The sequence below is a fragment of the Colobus angolensis genome, unplaced genomic scaffold (assembly GCF_000951035.1).
Source record: "Colobus angolensis palliatus isolate OR3802 unplaced genomic scaffold, Cang.pa_1.0 Scaffold13, whole genome shotgun sequence".
NCBI lineage: Eukaryota > Metazoa > Chordata > Mammalia > Primates > Cercopithecidae > Colobus > Colobus angolensis.
The window spans coordinates 23403941-23415401 of record NW_012114252.1 but is presented as its reverse complement, the minus strand read 5'-3'; the positions used below and the strand labels follow the sequence as shown (position 1 = coordinate 23415401).

General features: G+C 57.1%; 1 protein-coding gene across 1 annotated transcript in view; it reads right to left on the bottom strand.

Moving 5' to 3' along the window:
- Positions 1 to 3696: 3696 nt before the first annotated feature.
- Positions 3697 to 11461, bottom strand: part of F7 (coagulation factor VII (serum prothrombin conversion accelerator)) — an 11112-nt gene continuing 3347 nt past the window's right edge. Inside the window, exons 2-6 of the mRNA XM_011933918.1 lie at positions 8804 to 8917; positions 7018 to 7158; positions 5936 to 6045; positions 5213 to 5336; positions 3697 to 4400 (exon numbers count right to left, since the gene is read on the bottom strand). Coding sequence (XP_011789308.1) covers positions 3805 to 4400; positions 5213 to 5336; positions 5936 to 6045; positions 7018 to 7158; positions 8804 to 8917 — 1085 coding nt within the window. The 3' untranslated portion in view covers positions 3697 to 3804. The remainder of the gene's footprint in view (positions 4401 to 5212; positions 5337 to 5935; positions 6046 to 7017; positions 7159 to 8803; positions 8918 to 11461) is intronic.

Here is an 11461-nt window from a genome sequence, read left to right as displayed (position 1 = left end):
AAAGTCCACGCCCCGGCCGGGATGGCTGTTGTCCGGCTGCTTGTCACTTGGCTTAGGCCCCCTGATTGGAGCCGAGGCCCGCTGGCGACGCAGGGGAATGACCGCGCTGGGAACACAGCCACTCTGGCCCCACCTTCCCCAGGCAGAGCTGGGCAGCCAGAGAGGCCCCGCGGAACCTCATCCTCATCAGTCACCAGGGCCGCGGGCGCGGGGACTTTCTGTTCTAACAATAAAAACATCATTTCATGCTTGTTTTGTAGTTTCCAGATGTTTACATTTAGCTCTCAGTCCTCACAATCACATAAAAATGTCATTTTTCCCATCATTTTTCCAGAACAGAAAACTAAGTCTAGACAGCACAGAAGCCTGAGCCCGAGGCTACTGGCAGTGAGTGTGGGGTTTGCCCAGGCTACTGGCAGTGAGTGTGGGATCTGAGCCCAAGACTTCTGCCCCAAGGCCCTGCTTGCTTCTGAGCGGGTCCTTTCGCTCACAGCCATTCTCTGGGTGGTGTCAGGTGGTCTGATGTCACGGCGGGGGCGGGGGGGGGCTTGGCATCTGCACCACGGTCTCCCACAGGCCAGGCTGGTACCTGCCCCACACACCCCCAAACCTTCTGTGCCCACATGGTCCCAACATGTATCTCTGTGGGGAGTGGCCCTCCCCTGACCATCTGGAGGGACAGGCTCTGTCTGAAACCCCTCCTGACCTGCCCACCACTGGCCACACTGTTCCGAGGCTGAGAGGGCTTCTGGGCTCATTCTCCAGCACAGAAACCTCCTGTCAGCAGGTCCCTGAGTGTCTCTGCTCAATGGCTGTGGGAGTCACTGGGAGGTGCAGCCAGGATTTTCGGTTCTGGGGTCCCTGGAATAAATGGTCTAAAACTCGGCCAGTGTGGCAATCACTACCTGCTATGCCGTAGTGGCTGGAGCAACGCCCCTAAAACCCACAGCGCTGGCCACTGCCTCACGGTGTGTCTGCCTTGATGTGTCGCCCCATCTCGCAGCCGCCTGCACCTGGGCCTGGTGTGCACACATTGTGCGTCATTGTGCCTGGCACACAGGAGGCGCTCACTGAGCCCCACCCGACTACACAAACTGATGACACTGGGTGCCAACGCGAGGCTGGCCTCCCACGGTGGGCACCACACACAGCCCAGTCCTCTGAGCGGGGCCTTCCTGGTGGCACCAGATGTCTGACTCCTGCCTCTCCTGGTCTCCACACTCCGACATCGCCTCTAGGCGTGTTTGTATGGAGAGACCAATGCGGTGTGTGCACCAGCAGCAGGATGCTCATGGCAGACATGCAGTCTTTGTCATCAACGCTGGGTGGTGATGCTGGCTTTGGAGGCCCAAGCCTGCCGCCTCGTCCCACCCTGTCGCAGGCCCATGGCCAGTGGCCTCCCTGTATTCTATCTCGCCACTCACAGAAAGCTGGAGCTGAGCCATGGCAGGTGGCACGTCCCGTATGAAACGTAGCCTTCGGGGGCGCCCAGGCTCTTCAGCAAAGTTTCTGGAGAGTCCCGCGCCCCCTCCTTCGGCAGCACCGTGAGGTGGGTGCCTGCATTTCCCATTGGCAAGAAGGGAGGCTGGTACTTCACCAGGACCCTGCATGACTCCCCAGTCACTCGGACAAAAGAGAAAGCAGAGCCAGCTCTGACCTGATCAGGGCCCGCCACTGGCCCCTGTGTGGGGGGCATCCCTGTGTGGGGGGCATTAGGAACCGGGCTCTGGCCAGGGTCAGCCAGCTTCTTTGGCAGAGGTCCTGACACTAATCATGCTGGGCTCGGCGGGTCAGCTGGTCTGTCTGGCTGGACATCTCTGTCACGGCCACTCCATGGACACTAACGTGGGTGTGTTCCCATAAAACTTTATTTACAAGAGCAGGGTGGCTTGGAAGAGCCCTCGGCTGTAGTTCACGGACCCTGTCTGCTCTAAGTAGATGTTGCCTGAGTGCCCCCGAGGTGGGTTGCTGATGCCTGCCTTGCTGCTGTGAGCGCCACTGGTGCCCAGGATGGCCCTGCAGGGATGGCATTGAGTCCGCTCTCTTAGCCATGCTTGCCGGAGTCTGAGTGCGGGCAGTGTCTGTCACCTCCCCATTTCTCTGTTCATGTGTTTCTCATTCTTCCCCCACCACCCTGGGGACTCCACAAGAATGCAGCTTGCCAGGTCCTCCCACTGCAGCCAGGGCCTGGGAACCTGCATTTAGTGGTACGTCCCTGATTCTCGAGCAGGTGCTCCCAGGGTCTCTGCGAAATATCATTGACAAGGGCTGTGGCAGGGAGAGAATATCCAATTCCACAGCGTCCTGGGAGCTACAGCCTTAAACATCTATCAAAGAGCTTTTGTTTTTTTAAAAAAACAGCTGCCGGCTGGGTGAGGTGGCTCAAGGGGCGGATCACGAGGTCAGGAGACCGAGACCATCCTGGCTAACACGGTGAAACCCCGTCTCTACTAAAAAATACAAAAAACTAGCCGGGCGAGGTGGCGGGCGCCTGTAGTCCCAGCTACTCGGGAGGCTGAGGCAGGAGAATGGCGTAAACCCGGGAGGCAGAGCTTGCAGTGAGCTGAGATCCGGCCACTGCACTCCAGCCCGGGCGACAGAGCGAGACTCCATCTCAAAAAAACAACAACAACAACAACAAAAACAAAAAAACTGCTGCCATGTGAGCGTTCATTTCAGCGATGCTGAAAATTGTGAAAGAAAAAAGCATCTCGGAGGATGAGCACTGGGGGCTCTGAAAATGAATCACAGGCTACACAGTGGGTGGCAGGCCCCACAGGCGTGCGGAGGAGATGCAGCCGTTTATTGTGAAGGTGGGAAGCCAGTGGGGAACGGCCTGTGTGTGCAGCCCGGCACCCAGCGTAGGGAGAAATACATTTGGGGGAGAGTTTGGGGCATTTGCCAACATGCATGGTGATGCTTCTGAATTGTCTGAAATGAAGATGATAATGGATAAGAACGAGAAAAGTGAGAGCTAAAACAATTGCCTTCAGAGAACAGCACACATGCAGTCAGCATCGGTGTGTGTGCATATTTGTGTGTGTACATTGGTGTGTGTGCACTCATCCTTGTGTGTGCATATCTGTGTGTGTGCGCATCTGTGTGTGTGCATATCTGTGTGTGTGCACATCGGTGTGCGCATATCTCTCTGCATCCGTGTGTGTGCATTGGTGTGTGTGTGCACTGGTGTGCTGTGCACGCATCTGTGTGTGGGCATATCTGTGTGTATGCATCCGTGTATGTGCGTATCTCTATATGTGTGTGCATCAGTGTGTTTGCATATCTCTGTGTGACCCTCTGTGTGTGCATCCGTGTCTGTGCATATCTGTGTGTGTGCATTGGTGTGTGTGTATGCATCCACGTGTGTACATGCCTCTAGTGTCTCCAGCAATGAAGGCAGAACAGCAGCCTGAGGCCAGCAGATCACGGGCAGGTGGGCTTGGCTGAAGGGAGATAAGGAGGCTCAGCTGGGCTGTCTGCCTCCAGGACAACCGCGGCATTCCCCTGCCCCTCTGTCCAGTGCTGTCTGCCTCTGCATCTCATCTTTTCTATTCCTTCTCTGTGTCTCTATTAGTCTCTTTGAATCTTGGAGTCTCTTTGAGTCTCTCTCCACGTCCTCAGAATCTCTCCCTCAGTCTCTCTCTGTCTCTTTGTCTCTCTGTTGCTGTCTCTGTCTCCCTCCCCACCTCTCCCTCCCTCCCATGCCCTCCTCTACCCCATGAACTGCGGAAGAATCGGTGGGATTTCATGCCAGGACAGTTCCACACAGCCTTGGCTTTCTCTCCACGGGGCAGGGCTGCTAGGCTAGGGAAATGGGGCTCGCAGGATGACGCCTGGGCGTGGCTCTGAGCGCATGAGCTTTTGCAACCACTCGATGTACTGGGAGACCCTGGTGTACACCCCAAAGTGGCCCACGGCCGCGCAGCCCTGGCCCCAGCTGACGATGCCTGTCAGGTACCACGTGCTCCGGTAGCGGGTGGCGTGCGGGCCTCCGCTGTCCCCCTTGCAGGAGTCCTTGCTGCCGTCCGAGTAGCCGGCACAGAACATGTACTCTGTGATATTCGGGGAGGCGTCCACCTTCCGTGACTGCTGCAGGCAGTCCTGGGTCATCAGCCGGGGCACGTTGAGGGCCATGAGCTCCAGGGCTGTGGCACCACGGTCCAGCAGCTGACCCCAGCCACTGACCAACGAGAAGCGCACGAAGGCCAGCGTCCTCTCGGAGAACGTCCGTTCGGGCAGGCAGAGGGGCACCACATGGTCAGTGAGGACCACGGGCCGCTGCAGGCGGAGCAGCGCGATGTCGTGGTTGGTGGTGCCCAGGACATACGTGCTGGGGATGATGACCTGTGCCACCCGCCGGCTCTGCTCGTCCCCTTCGTGCTCGCTGAGGTCGTGCTCGCCTGGAAGGAGGGAGCCCTGCTCAGGCCCATCCCACTACCTGCCGCCTCGCCCCCCGGTGCATGGGGATGGGCTGTGGCCATTTCTAGGTCTGCAGGGGCTGCAGTCTCCTTTTGGGGTGAGGGAGGCCTGCATCCAACCCCAAGGTGACCTGGCCGGCCTGCCGCAGGTGGCAGCCTGTGGCTCATGTGGGGACGTGTGAACTGGAGTGAATCTGGGGCCTGGGTGTTGAGGTGGGGAAGGGGTGCTGTGCCCTGGCAGCTGGGGGGACAGGGCGTGCCCTGATTCTCCACAGTTCTTCCCAGCCAAGTGCCCTCCTGGGAGTGCTCATCTCACCTGTAAACCCAGTGAGCACAGTCCCTGCCACCCAGTGGTCCCACGAAGCCCTGGAGTCGCATCCTCCTATGGGCTCTTGGCCAAGTGAGGCAGGATGGGCAGAACCCCCGTCTTTTACCATTTTATTTGGGCATGGGAAAGTGGCTGAGAGGACGGTGGCCACAGCAGTCGTGCCCAGCACGGTTGCTCCCCTTTTGGAGACGTCTGTCTGTCTGTGGAAGTGACAGCACGAAGCCCAGAGCTGCGGCCCCTGAGACACTTGAGAGCCGTGGTCAGACAGGGGAGAGCGGCGCCTACCCAGCACCGTCGGCAGATGGGAGAGTGGTGCGTAACCAGCACAGCAGTCAGACGGGAAAGCAGTACGTACCCAGCACCGTCGTCAGACAGGGGAGAGCGGTACCTACCCAGCATCGTCGTCAGATAGGGGAGAGCGGTACCTACCCAGCACCGCGGTCACACAGGGGAGAGCAGCACCTACCCAGCACTGCGGTCAAGTTCCTCCAGCTCTTGATTTTGTCGAAACAGTGGGCTGCAGAGACCACCCAGATGGTGTTTATCAGGGTCCCTCCGCACAGCTGAGCTCCATTCACCAACAACAGGACCTGGGCGGGGGGACAGGAGGCGTGGAAGTCACATTACTGTCATTGTTTCTCTGATGACTCGCCCTCCCGGGCATGCCAAGGGACCTCTGGCATTGCACAATTTGTTTCTGACATCCTGGGGTCTTTGCAGATCCCTCCCAGGCAAAGCTGCTCAAACCTGGCTCTGGGAGGCTGTGCCCCTCTCTAGCCGAGACGTGCTCTTGGGCACAGCCCAACAATACATACGTCGCTGTGAGATTTCACTGTTCACCTCACAGGATCTTCACATGGCTTTGATCCAGTGCTCCTGATTTTGCAAAGATCAGGCAAAGATCCCACCTCAGAGTAACAGTGAGGACGATGTGACAACTCGGGAGGGGCATCTCGCAGGGTTCTCTGCACAGGGTAGACCCTCAGCGAGTGTGTCTTCTTTTCTCCTTCCTTGCCCCACTAAAAGCCTGGGGGTGCAGCGAGCTGGAGGTTCTAGGTGGGCTGACTGGGAGTCTGGTGGGCTTGGGGCTGACCTGCCCATTTTCCCTTCCAGAGCTGTTGTTCAGCTCACATTCAAAAGGCTCCAAGACCCTCAGGGCTTGGAATCCTGAAGCCCAGGGAAGCCTTACCTGCCATGGACACTCCCCTTTGGGGCACACCCTGCCCCCGACAATTCGGCCTTGGAGTTTGCTGGCATTTCTTTTTTCCAGAATAGGTATTTTTCCACATGGATATTCAACTGTGTAAAACAAAAGTCAGAAAGATGCAGAAATTTGTGAGGGATGAACGAGCCACTAGGAAAGATTCAGAAACACCCATCCTCTGAGAGGCCTTGAGGCCGAGGCTATGGGAGGCCCCAGGAGCAGGAGCTGCCAGGGCCCAGGGATGGTGGAAGGCAGGGCCTCGGCTGGGCCTGACTGGTGGGGCTGGGCCATGAGAGGCCCTTGCGGAAGTGGCTGGCTGGGGAGACAATGGTCAGGGTTGGTTCTGGAGGAAATGGAGGGCTTACGTCTTAATACCGCGCTCTGCTCACGTTTCAGGAGGAAGATGTGTTGCTTGACTTTAGTAAAAGGTGAATGAAATTCTACCTAAAGATGAATCAACGTCACAAACAACTGTGTTGTTTTGATCCCACGCTTAGTTTTGATCTGCTCCAATCAAGGTCTTGGGCCAGAAAGAAAACCTGAGGAGGTGGCGGGCTGAGTCCCAGGCTGTGTGGCCAGGGTGGGCACGTCCACCTCTTTGAGACACAGTGGGCATGGGGTGTCCCTGCCTTTGGAAGTGCAGCCCATTTGTTCCAGGCTGGTTTGGAGAAACATCCCATTTTCCCAGGAGCCTTTACAGGTTTTGGAATTCAGAGTGGGCAGCAGTCAGTACAGACATTGGCTGTGCCAAGGTAGATTCACGAACCCCAGCGGACGTCCTGCGAGTGGGAGTTGGACGTGAGATAGAGCCTTGCTTGGCTCCCCTGGTCTGCCGAGCATGGGTAGGGGACCTGAGGCCATTCAGGGACTGCCCCCAGGGTGCCCATTCTAGTCACTGTCGCTCTGGCCTGTGCCACCCTTGGTGCCCAGATCCTGCCTCACGGTTGGTCAGCACATGGTTGGTGCTCAGATGTGAAGCCACTCCCCCCCGTCTTTTGTCCAGTAAGAGAATCCGTAGTGGGACAGGGACTGGTGTCATCTGGGACTGGGACATGAAGCCTGGTCACCTGTGGGCATGCAGGATACCCCGTCCGCCAGCAGCGAGTACCCCTCGTGGCACCAACAGGAGCGCTTGGTGCCCATGTGGTCACTGCAGTACTGCTCACAGCCGCCGTTCTCGTTCACACAGATCAGCTGGTCGTCCTTGTCTGGGGACAGGAAGGTAATACCCTGAGAGGGGCCTCTTGGGGTCAGTGAAAGCTAGCCCTGGGGGAGGCCATGCCCTAAGTCAGCAGCAGCGTTCTGCCCGGAAGGTGGCACTGAGCTGTGGGCGACAGAGCCTGAGCTTGGCACCGCCTGCTCCGTGGACTGATCCAAAGGACAAGGCCTGGATCGGAGGAGTCACATGTCTGAATAGCCTTGCCAGTCGGGGGCAGCGTTGGCTGCAGTTGCATTTGGGGGGTGCCTGGCTGGTGGGCAGTGGCCTCCAGGGTGACCACTCTTCCGAGCAGCTGACGGGAAGCTGAGGGGAGCCTGGGGGAAAGTGAAAGTCCCTTAGGGATGGTAAAAGTGTCCAAAGGACTTCCAACCAGAGACTCAACTGACGAGAGGACCAGAGCGCTGAGACAGTTCTCCAAGCTGCCCTCATGCCACCGTAAGCCTGCCTGGGGACAGTCAGTCCCAGCACTGGCCATGGGCTCGGACAGAAGCAGCAGAACCGGCAGCCCGACTGTGGTTGACGTGGGCAAGGGCAGTGGCCCTGAGTAAGTCCAGGACTCCGGCGGGAAGGCCTGCCCTGCAGGATGCACACCAGGGCTGCTGGGCACCAGGGCTGCTGGGCACCAGGGCTGAGCAGAGATCCCCAGGCATTCTGGACCCAGACGACCAGCAGGAAGCCTCTCTGTTCAGCCTCCCCCACCTTCCGGGCTCTCTTCTACTTCGAGAAGAAAGTGGCTGCTGTGCCGGAGAGCTCGTTCAGTGTAAGAATGTGGTCCTGGGTGGTCCCAGAGAAAGGGCAGCCTTTGCCTCGTCTCCTGGGAAGTGATTGCTGAGCCCTGAGGGAACGTTGGTGTTTACCCGGGCCTTGGGCCACACTATTGGCTTGGCCTCTGGAGGGGCTGAGACTGAGGTCAGCCATGTGGGTGGTCAGCTGGGTCTATGAACCCTGATAAAACCTCTGGACACCGGGGCTCATAGAGCTTCCCAAGTTGGCAGTACTTCCCACGTCTCATCACGCGTCTTTCTGGGAGAAGTAAGAACTGTCCACATGGCCCCACAGGGAGAGGACAATGGGAAGTTTGTGCCCGGTCCCTCTGCAGACTTAAGTCAGCTTCCTTTGCTGTAATAAATGGTAATGTGAGTGTATCTACTTCAGTGGGTTCTATGAGTCCTTCCAGTGAATTACTGAACCTAAGGGAGGGTGGGGGCCTCAAACTTGGCAATAATTTAATATTCAGATGGTTAAAAAAAAAACAGAAAAAAAAAACACCTCAAACCTTTGTAATGGAAAGTAGAGAAGGGGAAGTTTACCAAGTGGTGCTGCCTGGTGGGACGTGGAAGTGGGACAGGGACACAGGGACTCTCAGCTGGGCCATCACGAGGGCTGAGAATTGCCCAGGGCCGGGAGCCCAAGGGGCCACTGAGCCTGAGAATTAGAACCCTGGGTCCCTGTCAAAGACCTCAGGCTGGAAGGGACTTCAAGGTCACCTAGACCAACTTCCAACTGGGGCTGAGCCCAGAATGCCCGGTCCACACACCCCAGCAGGTTGTGCACCCCGCAACCCGGGTGGTCAGGCCACCGCCACCAGCTCCCCAGGGCCCTCTGCAAATATGGGACCCAAAGTGGGGCCTTACTCTTCTCACAGTTCCGGCCCTCGAAGGAAGGGAGGCAGAAGCAGATATAGGACTGGAGCTGGTCCTTGCAGGAGCCCCCATTCTGGCACGGATTTGAGGCACACTGGTCCCCATCTGTGGAATGGGCTGGCGTCAGTATGCTGAGGAGAAGGGTTGCAGGCAGGATGGGTGGCGATCATCTACTCACCACTGTAAGAAATCCAGAACAGCTTCTGCGGGAACAAAAGAGAAAGCCTTGTGAGATGCACCTTCACCAGCGCACCCGACGGTAAGCACTGGACACACCACGAGCTGGGGTTGGGGGACTTGGACCTGGGCCTGGCGGGGTGGGCTCTGGAAGCCAGACTTTCCTGCGGAGCTGAGGCAGATTTCTTCTAATCTTGGCCCCTCCCCAGGACATCGGAAACTATGGTTGACCACACATTTCCTGCTCCCAAGTCAGAACACCCGAGGTTCAGCCCTGACTCTTCTGTCGATGAGCTGTGGACCTGGGAGGAGGTACACAAGCTCTGAGCCACAGCTCCACCTCTGACAGGGTGGCCACGCACACGGGCTGACACCGGGAGAAGGTGCAGTAGCAGATGCAAAATTTTCCACAAACAGCAAAAACACTCCACAGAAAAAAGTGATTGCTGAAGAAACTGTTGGCCACCTGAACTTAAACTCACAGGGTGCTGTGCGAATACAACAGATGAGAAATGCTTTGAAAACTAGGTGGATAAAAATGCTAGGCATGGGCCGGGCGCGGTGGCTCAAGCCTGTAATCCCAGCACTTTGGGAGGCCGAGACGGGCGGACCACGAGGTCAGGAGATCGAGACCATCCTGGCTAACACTGTGAAACTCCGTCTCTACTAAAAAATACAAAAAAACTAGCCGGGCGAGGTGGCGGGCGCCTGTAGTCCCAGCTACTCGGGAGGCTGAGGCAGGAGAATGGCATGAACCCAGGAGGCGGAGCTTGCAGTGAGCCAAGATTGCGCCACTGCACTCCAGCCTGGGCGACAGAGTCAGACTCCGTCTCAAAAAAAAAAAAAAAAAAAAAAAAAAAAAAAAAAAAAGAAAAAAAAATGCTAGGCATGACCATCCTCAATTTGCCCGGAAAGGGTCATGTTAGCCTTTGTCTCAGACAGCTGGACTTCCTGTGAGTGTGAGGTGTCCTGTGAGTGTGAGGTGTCTTGTGCATATGAGATGTGGTTCTCTGTGACTGTGAGGCATCCTGCGTGAGACATCCTATGAGTGTGGTGTGGCGGCCTGAGTGTGGATAATCTGAGTGTGAGGGGTCCTGTGAGAGTGAGATGATCTGTGTGAGGTGTGGTGACCTGTGAATGTGAAGGGTGCCTTGTGTGAGGTGACTTGTGAGTGTGAAGTGTGCCCTGAGTGTGAGGTATCCTTTGAGAATGAAGTGATCTGTGAGTATGAGGTGATCTGTGTGAGGTACGGTGACCTGTGGGAGTGAAGTGTGTCCTGTATGAGGTGTCTGTCCTGTGAGAGTGAGGTGATCTGTGAGTGGGAGGTGAGGTGTGATCTGTGAGTGAAGTGTGCCCTGTGTGAGGTGATCTGTGTGAGCGAGGTGATTTGTGAGTGTGAGGTGACCTGTGGGTGAGGTATCTTATGAGTGTGAGGTGACCTGTGGGTGTGATGGATGTCCTGTGAGGGTGAGATCTATGTGAGCTGATGTGTGTGAGGTGTGGTGACCTGTGAGAGTCGTGGGCCCGGTGTGAGGTGACCTACGAGTGTGAATTGTGCCCTGTGTGAAATGTCCTTTGAGAGGTGACTGTGTGAGATGTGCTGTGTGAGGGGACCTGAGAGTTTGATGTAACGTGTGTGAGATGATGAGTGTGAGGTGTCCTGTGTGTGATGGGACCCATGAGTGTGAAGTGCACGCTGTGAGTGTGAGGTGACTGTGTGAGGGGACCTGTGAGTTTGACATAACCTGTGTGAGGTGGCCTGTGAGTGTGAAGTGTGCCCTCTCTGAAGTGTCCTGTGAGAGTGAGGTGATCTGTGTGAGGTGTAATGACCTGTGAGTTTGAAGTGCACCCAGCGTGTGTGGTGTCCCGAGTGTGCAGTGTGCCCTGTGAGTGTGAGGTGTCCTCTGAGTGAGGTGATCCGTGTGAGGTGTCAAATGCGAGGTGACCCGGGAGTGTGAAGTGTGCCCTGTGTGGTGTCTTGTGTGAGGCGTCCTGTGTGAGGTGTAATGACCTGTGAGTTTGAAGTGCACCCTGAGTGTGAGGTGTCCTGTGTGAGGTGACCCGGGAGTGTGAGGTGGAGAAAGTCCCAGGTCCCCAAATGTTTTTTCTCCCGGACATGTGCCCTGCGGAGGTGCCGCTGGTGGAGTGACGTGGGCCGCGAGCAGCTCCCCCAGGCCAGCTTCTCAGCACCTCCCTTCTGTGAGCCGCGTATCCATGATGCGCCTCCCTTGGGAAGTTAAGGGGGACACCCTAAGTGTGCTTTTCAAACCGTGTTTTCTGATGTGAAAGCTGGCATGCGCGGTGTGGCCGCGTAGGGACAGCGTGTGCCTGGTAGGCCGTTCCTGCAAACGGGGAGGGAGGGGAATCGCCCCGGAAAGCGGAGTCACCCCAGGCGGAAAGCGACCCCCGCTGGACGCGCAGTGCGGGCGCCGCTCCCAGCCACAGCCGGAGAGACACAGGCGGCCCCACACG